Source organism: Pseudophryne corroboree, chromosome 4 (assembly GCF_028390025.1).
Source record: "Pseudophryne corroboree isolate aPseCor3 chromosome 4, aPseCor3.hap2, whole genome shotgun sequence".
Classification (NCBI taxonomy): Eukaryota; Metazoa; Chordata; class Amphibia; order Anura; family Myobatrachidae; genus Pseudophryne; species Pseudophryne corroboree.
In genome coordinates, this window is record NC_086447.1 from 828,897,187 (window position 1) to 828,918,007 (window position 20,821).

The 20,821-nt window shown below is 46.6% G+C and overlaps 1 protein-coding gene across 2 annotated transcripts in view; it reads left to right on the forward strand.

The window, feature by feature from the left end:
• TASP1 (taspase 1) overlaps window positions 1-20,821 on the forward strand; it is a 547,122-nt gene that overhangs the window by 270,754 nt on the left and 255,547 nt on the right. For both annotated transcript variants that reach the window (XM_063918540.1, XM_063918539.1), the window contains exon 12: window positions 3,227-3,337. In XM_063918540.1, coding sequence (XP_063774610.1) covers window positions 3,227-3,337 — 111 coding nt within the window. The remainder of the gene's footprint in view (window positions 1-3,226; window positions 3,338-20,821) is intronic.

The following is a 20,821-nucleotide window of genomic DNA, read 5'->3' on the forward strand; positions in this document are numbered from 1 at the left end:
AATCTACAATGCTCTAAGCCAGGCGGAACCTCTGCTTCAAGGAAGACCGGTGTTGATCCAGTCGGACAACATCACGGCAATCGCCCATGTAAACAGACAGGGCGGCACAAGAAGCAGGAGGGCAATGGCAGAAGCTGCCAGGATCCTTCGCTGGGCGGAGAATCACGTGATAGCACTGTCAGCAGTATTCATCCCGGGCGTGGACAACTGGGAAGCAGACTTCCTCAGCAGACACGACCTTCACCCGGGAGAGTGGGGACTTCATCCAGAAGTTTTCCACATGCTATTAAACCGTTGGGTAAAACCAATGGTGGACATGATGGCGTCTCGCCTCAACAAAACACTGGACAGGTATTGCGCCAGGTCAAGAGATCCGCAGGCAATAGCTGTGGACGCGCTGGTAACACCTTGGGTGTACCAGTCGGTATATGTGTTTCCTCCTCTGCCTCTCGTACCAAAGGTATTGAGGATTATACGGCAAAGAGGAGTAAGACTAGTGGCTCCGGATTGGCCAAGAAGGACTTGGTACCCGGAACTTCAAGAGATGGTCACGGACGATCCGTGGCCTCTACTTCTGAGAAGGGACCTGCTTCAGCAGGGTCCTTGTCTTTTTCAAGACTTACCGCGGCTGCGTTTGACGGCATGGCGTTTGAATGCCAGATCCTAAAAGGAAAAGGCATTCCAGAAGAAGTCATTCCTACCTTGATAAAGGCAAGGAAGGAAGTCACCGCGAAGCATTATCGCCGTATTTGGCGAAAATATGTTGCGTGGTGCGAGCAGCGGAGTGCTCCGATGGAGGAATTTCAACTGGGTCGTTTTCCTACATTTCCTGCAATCAGGATTGTCTATGGGTCTCAAATTGGGATCTATTAAGGTTCAAATTTCGGCCCTATCAATATTCTTCCAAAAAGAATTGGCCTCAGTCCCTGAGGTCCAGATTTTTATCAAAGGAGTACTGCATATACAGCCTCCTGTGGTGCCTAAGGTGGCACCGTGGGATCTAAATGTAGTTTTAGATTTCCTCAAATCCAATTGGTTTGAACCACTAAAGAATGTGGATTTGAAATATCTCACATGGAAAGTGACTATGTTACTGGCCCTGGCTTCGGCCGGGAGAGTATCTGAACTGGCGGCTTTGTTTTATAAAAGTCCTTATTTAATTTTCCATTCGACATAGGGCAGAGCTGCGGACGCGTCCGCATTTTCTCCCTAAGGTGGTATCAGCGTTTCACCTGAACCAGCCTATTGTAGTGCCTGCGGCTACAGACGACTTGAAGGACTCCAAGTTGTTGGACGTTGTCAGAGCCTTAAAAATATACATTTAAAGGACGGCTGGAGTCAGAAAATCTGACTCGCTGTTTATACTGTATGCACCCAACAAGTTGGGTGCACCTGCTTCTAAGCAGTCGATTGCTCGTTGGATTTGTAACAAAATTCAACTTGTACATTCTGTGGCAGGCCTGCCACAGCCTAAATCTGTTAAGGCCCATTCCGCAAGGAAGGTGGGCTCATCTTGGGCGGCTGCCCGAGGGGTCTCGGCATTACAACTCAGCCGAGCAGCTACGTGGTCAGGGGAGAACACGTTTGTAAATTTTTACAAATTTGATACCCTGGCAAAGGAGGACCTGGAGTTCTCTCATTCGGTGCTGCAGAGTCATCCGCACTCTCCCGCCCGTTTGGGAGCTTTGGTATAATCCCCATGGTCCTTTCAGGAACCCCAGCATCCACTTAGGACGATAGAGAAAATAAGAATTTACTTACCGATAATTCTATTTCTCGGAGTCCGTAGTGGATGCTGGGCGCCCATCCCAAGTGCGGATTATCTGCAATACTTGTACATAGTTATTGTTAACTAATTCGGGTTATTGTTTAGGAAGCCATCTTTCAGAGGCTCCTCTGTTATCATACTGTTAACTGGGTTTAGATCACAAGTTGTACGGTGTGATTGGTGTGGCTGGTATGAGTCTTACCCGGGATTCAAAATCCTCCCTTATTGTGTACGCTCGTCCGGGCACAGTACCTAACTGGAGTCTGGAGGAGGGTCATAGGGGGAGGAGCCAGTACACACCACCTGACCTGTAAAAGCTTTACTTTTGTGCCCTGTCTCCTGCGGAGCCGCTATTCCCCATGGTCCTTTCAGGAACCCCAGCATCCACTACGGACTCCGAGAAATAGAATTATCGGTAAGTAAATTCTTATTTTCTGTATGTGTGAACACTAACAACCTGGTACTAATGCTGGGTACACTCTGGTAGATAAATCTGCATATCAGTTGATCTGCATATTGATCTGCAGACGGACCGGGCAGTGTGTTGAGCTTACACACTTCCCCATCTGTCGGGACGGACGCCACGAATTGGGTGGGCGTTTACATGCGCCTGCCCAGTTCAGCTGTCAGTCACCGCTGATGTCTGCAGCAAGTGTACGGGCGGTCGGGTGACCACCCGTACACACAGCACAGTGCACCAGTATATCGTTAGATATATTGTCCGTCAGCTGTGTTGCAGCGCCGACGCGATATGTTTGTGAACGGCGGCATTCACAGACATATCGCTCTAACACACTGGCCGACGAACCCGTGATATATCTGCCATTCAATAGAACGGCCGCTATATAGGCCAGTGTGTATGCACCTTAAGTCCCAGGTCAACAACCTTGCTCCCAACCAGGATCACGGAGCTGAGACCTGGGAATTTTCCGTCTTGCTAGACCTAGCAAATTCCTGGGTCGCATTTCAGAAAGCAGTATGACAGTCCATGCTTTAATGATATCCATGCTTGTGCAATGATGGTTAACTCAAAATAACTGATTCACTAATAAAATATGGCTATCCTTAAAACCTTGAGTGTTCGTGTGCCTTGAGGACTGTGGTTGGGAACCCCTGCCTTATGGACTAGTTGACACCAAAGCATACTGCTTGGTAGACACTTTGCAGAGCAATTAAGTGTATGTGTCACTGCTTTAGTATTGTGCTTTCAGTTATCAATTTGTCCTAGGAAAGCAGTGTACGGAGCTTCTAGCTGATAATGTGCCAGCCTAGCACTAGTTACTAGTTATGTGTTAAATGCATATATAAGCTTATATTTGAGGGGAGGAGGTCTTATTATCGATGGTGTGCTCATGTGTCATTTTATCAACTGCTAAAGTAAATCAGATAATATGTGTACACATAATGCAGGAAACCGCTATATGGGCATCTGATTTGTCTGTCTTTCTGTATTTGTAGGCTGTGGAGAGCATCTCGTGAGGACCATACTGGCCAGGGAATGCTCTCTTGCATTGCAGGCTGAAGATGCACATCAAGCTTTGTTAGAGTCTATGCAAAACAAATTTATTGGTAAGATTTCATTCTGAAAAAGGTCTTAGACCATATGAAATGTCTTCTTTAGTAGTGCATGCACTGTTAGGTTCAAATAGTTTGGTACTTCTCACCTGCTTATCGAATATGACGCAAGGTATTTACGCTTTTCATTAGATAATAAATCTGTAAATCTTAAAAAAAAATAGTTTTGCAACCCTCTTCTGCACAGTCCTGCCCCAGCTGTCCTCTCCTGTAATAGTACTTGGCCCTCACTTTGTACTGGAAACCTTTGCTAGATATTTGCATCATTGCTACCAGAGAGCTTTGAATGGTAGTGGCAAATTACATCTGGTTGCTGATTGGGCAATTCAGTCTTGAGCTGGATGACACTTCAGTACAGGTAGCACCTGCAGCTGTTAAGGAGCAGGAACCCATGGCAGAGACCCAACCCAGGCGAAAGGGTGCCATGTAATCCCTCAGCAATATTGTAAATTAATTTTAATGCTGTAATAGTAGTGACAGAGAACTATCCACATTTTAATAGGTGATCAAAAGTACAACATTATTTTATGTATAGTAAAAAGGGATAAGGGGCATCAGCGACCAATGGTGTAGAATGTAAAGGAACATATAATAGTATTCAAATTTCTTAAAAAATAGTATTTATTCCATATAAGAGCATGTATTAATAGTTAAAACAGCAAAAAAAAAAAAACCTTGATGAAGTCTTAAACGGACGAAACGCGTTGGTTGCTCTATGCCTGCTCCCTAGACTGACCTACATACCTAATGGGCACTACACACAGCGCGATTCGCCGCCGAGCTGCCCGACGAATCAGAGAGGGAAGGAGGACAGAAGAGGGGCAGAGACAGGGGGAGTGAAGTTTCTTCACTCCCCCCGTCACCTGGTTCCATAGCAGTGCAGGCAAATATGGACAAGATCGTCCATATTGGCCTGCATGCACAAGCGACGGGGCACCAGCGATGAACGAGCGCGGGGCCGCGCATTGTTCATCGCTTGTGCCTCCACACTGAAAGATATGAACGGTATCTCGTTCATTAATGAACGAGATCGGTCATATCTTTCATTACTATCGCGCAGTGTGTAGGGCCCTTTAGGTATGAACTAATTTTATGCACTTTACACATTTTTTTACTTATCTCTTCTTCATTTTTTTTATTACTATATCTTCTTATCATGCGAATTTTATACTATGTAAAAGTCCTTTTTTTTTTTGCTGTTTTAACCTTTAATACATCTCTTATATATTTTATTTAATTGTTTATTTCTTATATATATTGCTAAGCAAGTGTTTCACAAGTGGCGCTGGTTATTGCTCTATTTCTATTATTTTATGTATGTTTGCTTTTTACTTATTTCTGTGAACTGCTTCTAATACAAACACTGTATTTTTAACTGGGTACACACTGGAGCGACAGGCATTTGAGCCCAGATTAAGATTTATGAAGGACAGAACGATCATATTCCGTCCTTCATTAGCATAAACAAGGTTGCTAGCGATATCACTAGTTTTGATGACAACCAGCAGCTGTTGCTAGTGACCAGTGGGAGCATGTAATCACCTGTACACACTGAGCGATCTAGGCGATTTGTCATTACGAAACGGCAAATCAGCCCAACATCGCTCCATCATTACATTGGTTCATTATGTATAGTAGTATATTACAGAGGGTTTCTTTAAACAGGATTTCACACTAGGTGTATTTGTCAGCCCAAAGACTTTACACACTTCTTTATATCAAGCAAATAAATAAATGTGACTTATGAAGTGAAGGATTTGTGAATATATTCCGAAGAGCAATTTTTTTTTCTCACATATGTCTGCCAGATAAAAAGAAATTCTTCCAGCTTGCTAAGAAATTTGTTTATAGCTTAGATCTGGATAGTGTCCTGTGCATAAAGGGTAATTTTATCTATACAAAAATAGCAAAACAAGCATTTGATGTGTCATGCATAAATCCTGACTGGTGAAGTGGTTTCCAGTTACCCTCAATCCCCCCACTGAGGAATAAGCAGCATAAAGCAAGTACTTAGTTTGCTAAAGAAATCGGAATTGAAACGGACAGTTCCTACTGACAGTGAGCAGACGCCCACTATTTACAATCCAAACTAAGATTTACATAAGTGTATTTAAACAGTTAATTAAACCGGCATCATGGCTTTTGTACGGGTCGCACGTCTTGTGCAGTTGTGTGGAAAAAGAGCACATGGGTTTCTGAATATTTCAGTATGGTATTCCACCATATATGTTACAGTTTTACACACATTATGCTGACACAATAATAGATGGGGCATGTGGTGCACATTCCTTTTCTGGAAATTAGATGTAGTACTTTGGTACCTGCTGTTGTCAGCATGCCGCTCATCTGATGGAAAGTTCTAATCTGTCCTGAACAAATCAAGCACATCCACAGACGGACAACCTGTGGCCATCCACTTGTGGTGTGCAACATGATACATCATGTGGTCTGTCTCTTCTGGACCACTGAACAGACCAAACACATAATTTTTTGAATTCCGTATCTCATCCAGCAGATCAGTAGACTTCTGGTTTAATGTCATGTAATCTGCATTCACATCATACACAGCCATGCACTGGGAGCTGATATATAACCTCCTGTGAATACAAACCCAAACATTAATCTTAGGCTGCCTTCAGAAACCCTATTTCTCTAACGTACTAGTGGATGCTGGGGACTCCGTAAGGACCATGGGGAATAGACGGGCTCCGCAGGAGACAGGGCACTCTAAGAAAGAATTAGGAATACTGGTGTGCACTGGCTCCTCCCTCTATGTCCCTCCTCCAGACCTCAGTTTGAATCTGTGCCCGGACGAGCTGGGTGCACCTTAGTGAGCTCTCCTGAGCTTGCTAAATAGAAAGTATTTTGTTAGGATTTTTTTTATTTTCAGAGAGATCTGCTGGCAACAGACTCTCTGCTACGTGGGACTGAGGGGAGAGAAGCAGCCCTACTAACTGCGGATAGGTCATGCTTCTTAGGCTACTGGACACCATTAGCTCCAGAGGGATCGAACACAGGAACGCACCCTTGGTCGTCCGATCCCAGAGCAGCGCCACCGTCCCCCTCGCAGAGCCAGAAGCCGGCGTGAGAAGCAAGAAGACGTCAAAAGCGGCGTCAGAAGACTCCAGTCTTCATATGAGGTAGTGCACAGCACTGCAGCTGTGCGCCATTGCTGCCACGTTAAACCCACACACTCCGGTCACTGTAGGGTGCAGGGCGCAGGTGGGGGGCGCCCTGGGCAGTAATTAGACACCTCTTGGCAAAAGCAGCATATATACAGTTGGGCACTGTATATATGCATGAGCCCCCGCCATTATTTTACACAAAATCGCGGGACAGAAGCCCGCCGCTGAGGGGGGCGGGGCTTCTTCCTCAGCACTCACCAGCGCCATTTTCTCTCCACAGCTCCGCTGAGAGGACGCTCCCCAGGCTCTCCCCTGTAGATTCACGGTAGAAAGAGGGTAAAAAGAGAGGGGAAGCACATAAATTTAGCGCAAACTCAGTGTATACAGCAGCTACTGGGTAAACACTAAATTACTGTGTAATTCCTGGGTCATATAGCGCTGGGGTGTGTGCTGGCATACTCTCTCTCTGTCTCTCCAAAAGGCCTTGTGGGGATTCTGTCCTCAAATAGAGCATCCCCTGTGTGTGTGGTGTGTCGGTACGCTTGTGTCGGCATGTTTGACGAGGAAGGCTATGTGGAAGCAGAGCAGGTACAAATGAATGTGGGATCGCCGCCGACGCCCGATTGGATGGATATGTGGAAGGTTTTAAATGATAATGTTACTTCCTTGCATAAAAGGTTGGATAAAGCTGAAGCCTTGGGGCAGTCAGGGTCTCAACCCATGCCTGATCCTACAGCGCAGAGGCCGTCAGGGTCTCATAAGCGCCCACTATCCAAAATTGTTGACACAGATATCGACACGGATTCTGACTCCAGTGTCGATGGCGATGATACAAAGTTGCAGCCTAAAATGGCTAAAGCCATCCGCTACATGATTATAGCAATGAAGGATGTATTGCACATCTCAGAGGAAAACCCAGTCCCTGACAAGAGGGTTTATATGTTTGTGGAAAAAAGGCATGAGGTGACCTTTCCCCCTTCACATGAGTTAAATGAGTTATGTGAAAAAGCTTGGGAATCTCCAGATAGGAAAAATGCAGATTTCCAAACGGTTGCTTATGGCGTATCCTTTCCCGCCAGCGGACAGGTTACGCTGGGAATCCTCCCCTAGGGTAGATAAAGCTTTGACACGCTTATCTAAGAAGGTAGCCCTGCCGTCACAGGATACGGCCACCCTAAAAGATGCTGCGGATAGGAAGCAGGAAGGTATCCTGAAGTCTGTTTATACACATTCAGGTACCATACTAAGGCCGGCCATTGCGTCGGCCTGGATGTGTAGTGCTGTAGCAGCATGGACAGATACTTTATCTGAGGAACTTGATACCTTGGACAAGGATACTATATTACTGACCCTGGGGCATATAAAAGACGCTGTCCTATATATGAGAGATGCCCAGAGAGACATTAGCCTACTGGGCTCTAGAATAAATGCAATGTCGGTTTCTGCCAGAAGGGTCCTGTGGACTCGGCAATGGACAGGAGATGCCGACTCAAAAAGGCACATGGAGGTTTTACCTTATAAGGGTGAGGAATTGTTTGGTGACGGTCTCTCGGACCTAGTTTCCACAGCTACGGCTGGGAAGTCAAATTTTTTGCCATATATTCCCTCACAACCTAAGAAAGCACCATATTACCAAATGCAGTCCTTTCGATCACAAAGAGGCAAGAAAGTCCGAGGTGCGTCCTTTCTTGCCAGAGGCAGGGGTAGAGGAAAGAAGCTGCACAATACAGCTAGTTCCCAGGAACAGAAGTCCTCCCCAGCTTCCATTAAATCCACCGCATGACGCTGGGGCTCCACATGTGGAGCCAGGATCGGTGGGGGCACGTCTCAGAAATTTCAGCCACCAGTGGGTTCGCTCACGGGTGGATCCCTGGGCTATACAGATTGTGTCTCAGGGATACAAGCTGGAATTCGAAGTGATGCCCCCTCACCGTTACCTCAAATAGGCCCTACCAGTTTCCCCCATAGAGAGGGAAATAGTGTTAGCGGCAATTCACAAATTATATCTCCAGCAGGTGGTGGTAAAGGTTCCCCTCCTGCAACAGGGAAGGGGTTACTATTCCACAATGTTTGTGGTACCGAAACCGGACGGTTCGGTCAGACCCATATTGAATTTAAAATCCCTGAACATTTACCTGAAAAGGTTCAAGTTCAAGATGGAATCGCTCAGAGCGGTCATTGCAAGCCTGGAAGAGGGGGATTTTATGGTGTCTCTGGACATAAAGGATGCTTACCTGCATGTCCCCATTTTTCCACCTCATCAGGAGTACCTCAGATTTGTGGTACAGGACTGTCATTACCAATTCCAGACGTTGCCGTTTGGTCTGTCCACGGCACCGAGAATATTTACAAAGGTAATAGCAGAAATGATGGTGCTACTGCGAAAGCAAGGAGTCACAATTATCCCATACTTGGACGATCTCCTCATAAAGGCGAGGTCCAGAGAGCAGTTGCTGATCAGCGTAGCACACTCTCGGGAAGTGTTGCAACAGCACGGATGGATTCTGAATATTCCAAAGTCGCAGCTGACTCCTACGACGCGTCTGCCCTTCCTGGGCATGATTCTGGACACAGACCAGAAGAAGGTTTTTCTCCCGGTGGAGAAGGCTCAGGAGCTCATGACTCTGGTCGGAGACCTCTTAAAACCAAAACAGGTGTCGGTGCATCGATGCACGCGAGTCCTGGGAAAGATGGTGGCGTCATACGAAGCCATTCCCTTCGGCAGGTTCCATACGAGGACCTTTCAGTGGGATCTGTTGGACAAGTGGTCCGGATCGCATCTTCAGATGCAGCGGATGATCATCCTATCCCCCAGGGCCAGGGTGTCTCTTCTGTGGTGGCTGCAGAGTGCTCACCTTCTCGAGGGTCGCAGGTTCGGCATTCAGGACTGGGTCCTGGTGACCACGGATGCAAGCCTCCGAGGGTGGGGGGCAGTCACACAGGGAAGAAATTTCCAGGGTCTGTGGTCAAGTCAGGAGACTTGTCTGCACATCAATATCCTGGAACTAAGGGCCATATACAACGCCCTAAGTCAAGCGGAGCCTCTGCTTCGCAACCAACCGGTGCTGATTCAGTCAGACAACATCACCGCAGTGGCTCATGTAAACCGCCAAGGCGGCACAAGGAGCAGGGTGGCGATGGCGGAAGCCACCAGAATTCTTCGCTGGGCGGAGAATCATGTAAAAGCACTGTCAGCAGTGTTCATTCCGGGAGTGGACAACTGGGAAGCAGACTTCCTCAGCAGGCACGACCTCCACCCGGGAGAGTGGGGACTTCATCAAGAAGTCTTCACACAGATTACAAGTCGTTGGGTACTGCCACAGGTGGACATGATGGCATCCCGCTTCAACAAAAAGCTACAAATGTATTGCGCCAGGTCGAGACCCTCAGGCGATAGCTGTGGACACACTAGTGACACCGTGGGTGTTCCAGTCGGTTTATGTGTTTCCTCCTCTTCCTCTCATACCCAAGGTGCTGAGAATCGTAAGAAAAAGAGGAGTGAGAACAATACTCATTGTTCCGGATTGGCCAAGAAGGACTTGGTATCCGGAACTGCAAGAAATGCTCACAGAGGACCCATGGCCTCTGCCTCTCAGACAGGATCTGTTGCAACAGGGGCCCTGTCTGTTTCAAGACTTACCGCTGCTGCGTTTGACGGCATGGCGGTTGAACGCCGGATCCTAGCAGAAAAAGGCATTCCGGATGAGGTTATTCCTACGCTAATAAAGGCTAGGAAGGACGTGACGGCTAAACATTATCACCGTATATGGCGGAAATATGTTGCTTGGTGTGAGGCCAGGAATGCCCCTACAGAGGAATTCCAGCTGGGCCGTTTCCTTCACTTCCTACAGTCGGGAGTGACTTTGGGCCTTAATTTGGGGTCCATTAAGGTCCAGATTTCGGCCCTATCCATTTTCTTTCAAAAAGAACTGGCTTCTCTTCCTGAAGTTCAGACGTTTGTAAAGGGAGTGCTGCATATTCAGACCCCGTTTGTGCCTCCAGTGGCACCTTGGGATCTTAACGTGGTGTTGAGTTTCCTGAAATCACACTGGTTTGAGCCACTTAAAGCCGTGGAATTAAAATATCTCACGTGGAAGGTGGTCATGCTATTGGCCTTGGCTTCGGCTAGGCGTGTTTCAGAGTTGGCGGCTTTGTCACATAAAAGCCCCCATCTGGTTTTCCATTTGGACAGGGCAGAATTGCAGACTCGTCCGCAATTTCAGCCAAAAGTGGTGTCATCTTTTCATATGAACCAACCTATTGTGGTGCCTGTGGCTACTCGTGACTTGGAGGATTCCGAGTTACTAGATGTAGTCAGGGCTTTGAAGGTTTATGTAGCCAGAATGGCTAGAGTCAGGAAAACTGAGTCGCTGTTTGTCCTGTATGCATCCAACAAGCTGGGTGCTCCTGCTTCAAAGCAAACTATTGCTCGCTGGATCTGTAACACGATTCAGCAGGCTCATTCTGCGGCTGGATTGCCGCTTCCAAAATCAGTAAAAGCCCACTCCACAAGGAAGGTGGGATCTTCTTGTGCGGCTGCCCGAGGGGTCTCGGCATTACAGCTTTGCCGAGCGGCTACTTGGTCAGGTTCAAACACTTTTGCAAAGTTCTACAAGTTTGATACCCTGGCTGAGGAGGACCTTGTGTTTGCTCATTCTGTGCTGCAGAGTCATCCGCACACTCCCGCCCGTTTGGGAGCTTTGGTATAATCCCCATGGTCCTTACGGAGTCCCCAGCATCCACTAGGACGTTAGAGAAAATAAGATTTTACTTACTGGTAAATCTATTTCTCGTAGTCCGTAGTGGATGCTGGGCGCCCGTCCCAAGTGCGGATTTCATCTGCAATGCTTGTATATAGTTATTGCTTAAATAAGGGTTATGTTATGGTTGCATCAGGTTTATCTGATGCTCTGTTGTTGTTCATACTGTTAACTGGGTTAGTTATCACGAGTTGTACGGTGTGATTGGTGTGGCTGGTTTGAGTCTTACTCTGGATTCCAAAATCCTTTCCTTGGACTGTCAGCTCTTCCGGGCACAGGCCCTCATTCCGAGTTGATCAGTCGCAAGGCGAATTTAGCAGAGTTACACACGCTTAGTCTACGCCTACTGGGAGTGTATCTTAGCATCTTAAAAGTGCGAACGAAGTTTACGCAATATTGCGAACAAAAAAAACTTAGCAGTTTTAGAGTAGCTCCAGACTTACTCTGCCTGTGCGATCAGTTCAGTGCTTGTCGTTCCTGGTTTGACGTCACAAACACTCCCAGCGTTCGCCCAGACACTCCCCCGTTTCTCCGGCCACTCCTGCGTTTTTTCCGGAAACGGTAGCGTTTTCAGCCACACGCCCATAAAACGCCGTGTTTCCGCCCAGTAACACCCATTTCCTGTCAATCACACTACGTTCGCCGGTGCGAACAAAAAGCCGTGAGTAAAAATCCTTTCTTCATAGCAGAATTACTTAGCGCAGTCGCAGTGCGAACATTGCGCATGCGCTCTAAGCTGATTTTCACTGCGATGCGAAAAAAAAGAACGAGCGAACGACTCGGAATGAGGGCCACAGTTTCCTTAACTGAGGTCTGGAGGAGGGACATAGAGGGAGGAGCCAGTGCACACCAGTATTCCTAATTCTTTCTTAGAGTGCCCTGTCTCCTGCGGAGCCCGTCTATTCCCCATGGTCCTTACGGAGTCCCCAGCATCCACTACGGACTACGAGAAATAGATTTACCGGTAAGTAAAATCTTATTATCAGCATTAATAGTCATCTTAAAGAAGTGGTTCCTATTGGCCGTGTATGTCAGGGTAACAGACAGGGTTTTCTGCAATACCAAATTGGCTACTTACTACCATGTTGGCAGCATTATTGGGCATATGGTCAGATATCTCAGTTTGTGTTTCTCTAAAACTACACAGGTGCCTGATAATAGTCCACCTGAAATCAGTTGGATTATTAAGGGATATATTGTTAAATACAGTTGACAGATTATCAAGAGCTACTGAAAAAGATAATGAGAACTGTGGTGAAGCCTGAAACATGCCAGTTGTGATTGCACACGAGCCATATCATTTCTCTCTTCTGTCCTCCTTCCCTCTCTGTTTCTTCTGGCCCCTCCCTCCTATCCTTCTGTGTCTTCTCTCCTCTTTATTCCTTTTTCTCTTTCTCCTCATCCGTCTCCCACCTCTCTCTACCTCTCCATCTCCCTTTTTCTCTCTTTATTTTCCTTACTCTCTCTATACTCTCAAACTCTCTCCTCTCCCTCAATCCTATCCTCTCTTTCTTACTCTATTTGACTTTCCTGTCTCTCATCTTTCTCTCTGTCTCTTCCTCTGGTCCTGTCTCTGGTCCTTATTTAGAGGTGGACTCGAGAACAATGTTTTACTTATGCGCATGCGCTCCAGTGGTCACCGCCTGCAAACGCAGATTGGAACTGCGAGGAGTATCCATGCAATTTGTGATAGACATGCCTCTGCGGTGACACAGGATGGCTCTTTTTGGCGGGGATTTCTCTCGCTCTCGCCCTCTCTACATACTTCTCTTTCTCTTATCTAAACCAGGTTTCTCAGTCTGATTACTGCTCTAGTGATTACATTGTTGCGAAGTATCCCAAAGCACTGACCTGTGAGTGGATATCAAGAACTAGATTTTAGAAACTTGCTTTAGTACATTGCATGTGCACATGTGTCCACTTACATCTAGCCTTCCTGCACGTTAAACAACCCTAGTGCCGCCCGACACTAACGGAGTTGCATGGGACCTTTCAGCTCACTTACGCCAGGCATCTCCCACTGGGGTATGGGTTGTTGGGTCGACCACAATTAGGTCGACCTCTATTGGTCGACATGTGGTAGGGCGACATGGTTTATAGGACGACATGTGGTAGGTCGACATGAAAAAAAGGTCAACATGTGTTTTTTTGTGGGGTTTTTTTTCATTATTTTTTGGTGTCGTTTTCTTCGTAGAGTGACCGGGAACCCCAATTAGTGCACCGTGTCCCCTCGCATGGCTCGCTTTGCTCGCCATGCTACGGGAAAGGTGCCGAGCGCAGTGGTAGCAGGTAACCGTTCCCAATTGTAGTCCACGAGAATCGTAAAGTATGAAAAAGTTTAAAAAGTTTAAAACATTGTGAAAAACGCATGTCGACCTTTTTTCATATTGACCTATCACATGTCGACCTAGCAACCCTGTCAACCTACTGCATTTCGACCAATAGTGGTCGATCTAATGACTGTAGACCTAGTGACCTTATCCCCTCCCGCTGCATGGTGTACTGAGACAAGATGTATGAGGACACATCTGTATACTTGGTTACTTATTTTATGTTTATCATAATGTAGGTATAGAAAATGGTGTTGTACATATGTAAAGTTGGGAATTGTTAAGTTTATTTAAAGCCCCTCTAGAGAAATTTTTTTTTTTTTTATAGAAAATCTAGTGAAATTTCTCTGTTACAAATATTTATAATTAGTGAAGGCATAGTGATACCAATATTCAAATAGTCAAACTAAAATAATTGTAGATTCGTAAGAAAACCCACTAATGACGTGTGTGTATATGTGTCTGTATGTATATCTGTGAACACTGGTGCACCCTTCACTTTTGCATACACACACACACACATATAATATTATCAGGAACTTCTTGCAACTTAAAATATTGAGGATAAGTGGAACATAATATAAGATATTAATATATTTTTTACCTCTTGCAATAATCCTATATAAGAAAAGGCTAATGCAGCTCCTCACCTCCATGGGGGAATTCAGCGGTTTTATGCTCCAGCAGGCACTAGATGGTGCCTGACGGAGCAAATAAATTGTTGCTTCATTTGGGCGCGCATACCCGACGGCACTGACCTTAATTTTATGTTCTGTTATTTTGACGGGTTGGTAACTAGTATCTGTATTAAGAGAAAATTCTAAATATCACTTCAGAAATCACTATATAATCTTGGACATTCTAAGATGTAATACTCCCCATTCTGTTCATTGTATATAAATATTGGAAGCCATCTTTGATCCGTAAAAGCGGTTTTTGCCTTAGCTATATATTCACAAGTCTTTGGTGACCTCTAATATACTTCTTTTTAAAATATTTTTATTGAGGTATCATCAAATGCGTTACAGTAAAGAAAGATAAGCCATAAACAGAGATATATGAGGCAATGTCATCCTGTACATATGTGTAGAAGCAACAATCGACAGAGAATGAAACAACAAATATAACACCTAATACTGGTGGTCATTCCGAGTTGTTCGCTCGCTGCCAATTTTCGCAGTGCAGCGATCAAGTGAAAAAACGGGAAGCATGCGCATGGTACGCAGCGCGCATGCGCTAAGTACTTTCACACAAAACTTTGTAGATTTACACAAGCTCGAGCAACGTTTTTTCATCGCTCGAGTGATCGTAGTGTAATTGACAGGAAGTGGGTGTTTCTGGGCGGAAACTGGCCGTTTTCAGGGAGTGTGCTAAAAAACACAGGCGTGCCAGGTAAAAACGCAGGAGTGGCTGGAGAAACGGGGGAGTGGCTGGCCGAATGCAGGGCGTGTTTGTGACGTCAAACCAGGAACTAAACGGACTGAGGTGATCGCATTCTAGGAGTAGGTCTGGAGCTACTCAGAAACTGCAGGGAATTATTTAGTAGGAGTTCTGCTAATCTTTTGTTCGCTATTCTGCTAAGCTAAGATATACTCCCAGAGGGCGGCGGCCTAGCGTGTGCAATGCTGCTAAAAGCAGCTAGCGAGCGAACAACTTGGAATGACCACCATTGTCGTTAAAAATCAAAAGGTGTGTCAAAATGTCATGTAAAAAACAGTATATCAGAAATGAGCAATACATTTCTATATATATTATTTGAAGCCTGGTAGTAATCAAGAAAAAACAATTGGTGGTTCGTTCACAGCAATTTTTGTTAGGTACCATGCGGTGTTCTTTAAGCTATGGTGGAGTTGTTGCTAGACAAAGAGAGGTAGTGTATCTATATATGATTCCCATATTGCAAATAACCGTTCCACCTTCTTATCTTTTTGTAATAGTGTTTCCATCCAATCCATCTTAAAGATAAAGTTGAGCTTGGACAGGAACAGAGGTATTTGTGGAGGCGTGCTATCCAACCAACCCTGGAGTATAGTCTTTCTCCCTGCTGCACTCAGTGCTAGTAGGAGTTTTTTGCTTTCAGGAGTAATTTGTTGGGCAGGGTCAAATACACCCAGGATTGCCCACTCTGGAGTGAATGGAACATGGTTTATAAGTTTGACTTCCGCGGATTAGGTGCCAAAAATACTTGACCATGGGGCAAGCCCATAAACAATGAAAAATGTCAGCTTCCTCTTGATGGCCGCGCATGCAGGCATGACTCTCCGGGGTGCCCATATGATAACGTCTGAGCGGTGATAGGTAAGTGTTATGGTATGTGTTTAGGAACAATTCCATGTACATGCTGGCTGACAGGGCTTTTTGGGAATATAGGAGAGCTTTCTCCCGGGTTGGTATCGATAGGGTCGAGAAATAATGTAACCATTTTGACATACCCCCCACGTCAGGGTGATTAGAAGTCAATTCCGTGAATGTTAGAAGGCGTTCTTGGTCAATAGAGACAAATGATCGTAAAGCGTTGAAACCCACTGAAGTCCACACAGTGAAAGGGTGAGCAACCGTGCCATCTAGGAAATTGGGATTACGAAGGAAGGGTAAATGAAGGGAATAATATGCATTAAGGTTCTGTTTATGGCGCAGTATATTCCATAACATAATAAGATTTCTCTATCGTCCTAAGTGGATGCTGGGGTTCCTGAAAGGACCATGGGGAACAGCGGCTCCGCAGGAGACAGGGCACAAAAAAGTAAAGCTTTACTAGGTCAGGTGGTGTGCACTGGCTCCTCCCCCCATGACCCTCCTCCAGACTCCAGTTAGATTTTGTGCCCGAACGAGAAGGGTGCAATCTAGGTGGCTCTCCTAAAGAGCTGCTTAGAGAAAGTTTAGTTTAGGTTTTTTTTCTTTACAGTGAGTCCTGCTGGCAACAGGATCACTGCAACGTGGGACTTAGGGGGAAAGTAGTAAACTCACCTGCATGCAGAGTGGATTTGCTGCTTGGCTACTGGACACCATTAGCTCCAGAGGGATCGAACACAGGCCCAGCCGTGGAGTCCGGTCCCGGAGCCGCGCCGCCGACCCCCTTGCAGATGCTGAAGCGTGAAGAGGTCCGGAAACCGGCGGCTGAAGACTCCTCAGTCTTCATAAGGTAGCGCACAGCACTGCAGCTGTGCGCCATTTTCCTCTCAGCACACTTCACTGGGCAGTCACTGAGGGTGCAGAGCGCTGGGGGGGGGCGCTCTGAGAGGCAAATATAAACCTTATACAAGGCTAAAAATACCTCACATATAGCCCATAGGGGCTATATGGAGATATTTAACCCCTGCCTGACTGGAAAAATAGCGGGAGAAGAACCCGCCGAAAAAGGGGCGGGGCCTATCTCCTCAGCACACGGCGCCATTTTCTGTCACAGCTCCGCTGGTCAGAACGGCTCCCAGGTCTCTCCCCTGCACTGCACTACAGAAACAGGGTAAAACAGAGAGGGGGGGCACATTAATGGCTATATATATATATATATTAAAGCAGCTATAAGGGAGCACTTAATATAAGGATATCCCTTGTATATATAGCGCTTTGTGGTGTGTGCTGGCAGACTCTCCCTCTGTCTCCCCAAAAGGGCTAGTGGGTCCTGTCTTCATTAGAGCATTCCCTGTGAGTTTGCGGTGTGTGTCGGTACGTGGTGTCGACATGTATGAGGACGATATTGGTGTGGAGGCGGAGCAATTGCCAAATATGCAGATGTCACCCCCCAGGGGGTCGACACCAGAATGGATGCCTTTATTTGTGGAATTACGTGATGGTTTATCTTCCCTTAAACAGTCAGTTGAGGACATGAGGCGGCCGGACAATCAATTAATGCCTGTCCAGGCGCCTCAAACACCGTCAGGGGCTGTAAAACGCCCTTTGCCTCAGTCGGTCGACACAGACCCAGACACGGGCACTGATTCCAGTGACGACGGTAGAAATTCAAACGTATTTTCCAGTAGGGCCACACGTTATATGATTTTGGCAATGAAGGAGACGTTACATTTAGCTGAAATGACGTGTGTGATGAAGCGTGGGTTGCTCCTGATAAAAAGTTGATAATTTCAAAAAAGTTATTGGCATTATACCCTTTCCCGCCAGAGGTTAGGGCGCGCTGGGAAACACCCCCTAAGGTGGACAAGGCGCTCACACGCTTATCCAAACAAGTGGCGTTACCCTCTCCTGAGACGGCCGCACTTAAGGATCCATCAGATAGAAAGATGGAAGTTATTCAAAAGAATATATACACACATGCAGGTGTTATACTACGACCAGCTATAGCAACTGCCTGGATGTGCAGTGCTGGAGTAGTTTGGTCAGAATCCCTGATTGAAAATATTGATACCCTAGATAGGGACAATGTTTTACTGTCGTTAGAACAAATAAAGGATGCATTTATCTATATGCGTGATGCACAGAGGGATATTTGCACACTGGCATCTCGGGTGAGTGCTATGTCCATTTCAGCCAGAAGAGCCTTATGGACACGACAGTGGACAGGCGATGCGGATTCAAAACGTCACATGGAGGTTTTGCCGTATAAAGGGGAGGAGTTATTTGGAGTTGGTCTATCAGACTTGGTGGCCACGGCTACTGCCGGGAAATCCACTTTTTTACCTCAAGTCACTCCCCAACAGAGAAAGGCACCGACCTTTCAACCGCAGCCTTTTCGCTCCTACAAAAATAAGAGAGCAAAGGGCTTGTCGTACCTGCCACGAGGCAGAGGAAGAGGGAAGAGACACCAACAGGCAGCTCCTTCCCAGGAACAGAAGCCCTCCCCGGCTCCTGCAAAAACCTCAGCATGACGCTGGGGCCTCTCAAGCGGACTCGGGGACAGTGGGGGGCCGTCTCAAAAATTACAGCGCGCAGTGGGCTCACTCGCAGGTAGACCCCTGGATCCTGCAGATAATATCTCAGGGGTACAGGTTGGAATTAGAGACGGATCCTCCTCATCGTTTCCTGAAGTCTGCCTTACCAACCGTCTCTTCCGAAAGGGAGAGGGTGTTGGAAGCCATTCACAAGCTGTACGCTCAGCAGGTGATAGTCAAAGTACCCCTATTACAACAAGGAAAGGGGTATTATTCCACTCTATTTGTGGTACCGAAGCCGGATGGCTCGGTAAGGCCTATTCTAAATCTGAAGTCCTTGAACCTCTACATAAAAAAGTTCAAGTTCAAGATGGAGTCACTCAGAGCAGTGATAGCGAACCTGGAAGAAGGGGACTTTATGGTATCCTTGGACATCAAGGATGCGTATCTACACGTTCCGATTTACCCCGCACACCAGGGGTACCTCAGGTTCATTGTTCAAAACTGTCACTATCAGTTTCAGACGCTGCCGTTCGGATTGTCCACGGCGCCTCGGGTCTTTACCAAGGTAATGGCCGAGATGATGATTCTTCTTCGAAGAAAAGGCGTATTAGTTATCCCATACTTGGACGATCTCCTAATAAGGGCAAGGTCCAGAGAACAGCTGGAGACAGCTTTAGCACTATCTCAAGAGGTGCTAAGACAACACGGGTGGATTCTGAATATTCCAAAATCCCATTTAATCCCGACAACTCGTCTGCTGTTCCTAGGAATGATTCTGGACACGGTTCAGAAAAAGGTTTTCCTTCCAGAGGAAAAAGCCAAGGAGTTATCCGATCTGGTCAGGAACCTCCTAAAACCAGGAAAAGTGTCAGTACATCAATGCACAAGAGTCCTGGGAAAAATGGTGGCTTCTTACGAAGCAATTCCATTCGGCAGATTCCATGCAAGAATATTCCAAAGGGATCTGTTGGACAAATGGTCAGGGTCGCATCTGCAGATGCACCTGCGAATAACCCTGTCACCAAAGACAAGGGTGTCACTTCTGTGGTGGTTGCAGAAGGCTCACCTATTAGAAGGCCGCAGATTCGGCATTCAGGATTGGATCCTGGTGACCACGGACGCCAGCCTGAGAGGCTGGGGAGCAGTCACACAAGGAAGAAACTTCCAGGGAGTATGGACGAGTCTGGAAAAGTCTCTTCACATAAACATTCTGGAACTAAGAGCAATCTACAATGCTCTAAGCCAGGCGGAACTTCTCCTGCAAGGAAAGCCGGTGTTGATTCAGTCGGACAACATCACGGCGGTCGCCCATGTAAACAGGCAGGGCGGCACAAGAAGCAGGAGTGCAATGGCAGAAGCTGCCAAGATTCTTCGCTGGGCGGAGAATCACGTGATAGCACTGTCAGCAGTGTTCATCCCGGGCGTGGACAACTGGGAAGCAGACTTCCTCAGCAGACACGATCTTCATCCGGGAGAGTGGGGTCTACATCCAGAAGTCTTCAACATGTTAATAGACCGTTGGGAAAGACCAATTGTAGACATGATGGCGTCTCGCCTCAACAAGAAACTGGACAAATATTGCGCCAGGTCAAGAGATCCACAGGCAATAGCTGTGGACGCACTGGTAACTCCTTGGGTGTACCAGTCAGTGTATGTGTTTCCTCCTCTGCCGCTCATACCAAAGGTATTGAAGATCATACGGCAAAGAAGAGTAAGAACAATACTAGTGGTTCCGGATTGGCCGAGAAGGACTTGGTATCCGGAACTTCAAGAGATGCTCACGGACGAACCGTGGCCTCTACCTCTGAGAAGGGACCTGCTACAGCAGGGTCCCTGTCTTTTTCAAGACTTACCGCGGCTGCGTTTGACGGCATGGCGGTTGAACGCCAGATCCTAAAAGGGAAAGGCATTCCAGAAGAAGTCATTCCTACCTTGATTAAGGCACGGAAGGAAGTCACCGTGAAACATTATCACCGCATTTGGCGAAAATATGTAGCGTGGTGCGAGGATCGGAGGGTTCCGACGGAAGAATTCCAACTGGGTCGTTTCCTACATTTCCTGCAATCAGGATTATCTATGGGTCTCAAATTGGGATCCATTAAGGTTCAAATTTCGGCCCTGTCAATATTCTTCCAAAAAGAATTGGCCTCTGTCCCTGAGGTCCAGACTTTTGTCAAGGGAGTACTGCATATACAGCCTCCTGTGGTGCCTCCGGTGGCACCGTGGGATCTAAATGTTGTTTTAGATTTCCTCAAATCCCATTGGTTTGAACCATTGAAAAAGGTGGATTTGAAATATCTCACATTGAAAGTGACTATGTTACTAGCCCTGGCCTCTGCCAGGAGAGTATCTGAATTGGCGGCTTTATCTTATAAAAGTCCTTATCTAATCTTCCATTCGGATAGGGCAGAACTGCGGACTCGTCCGCATTTTC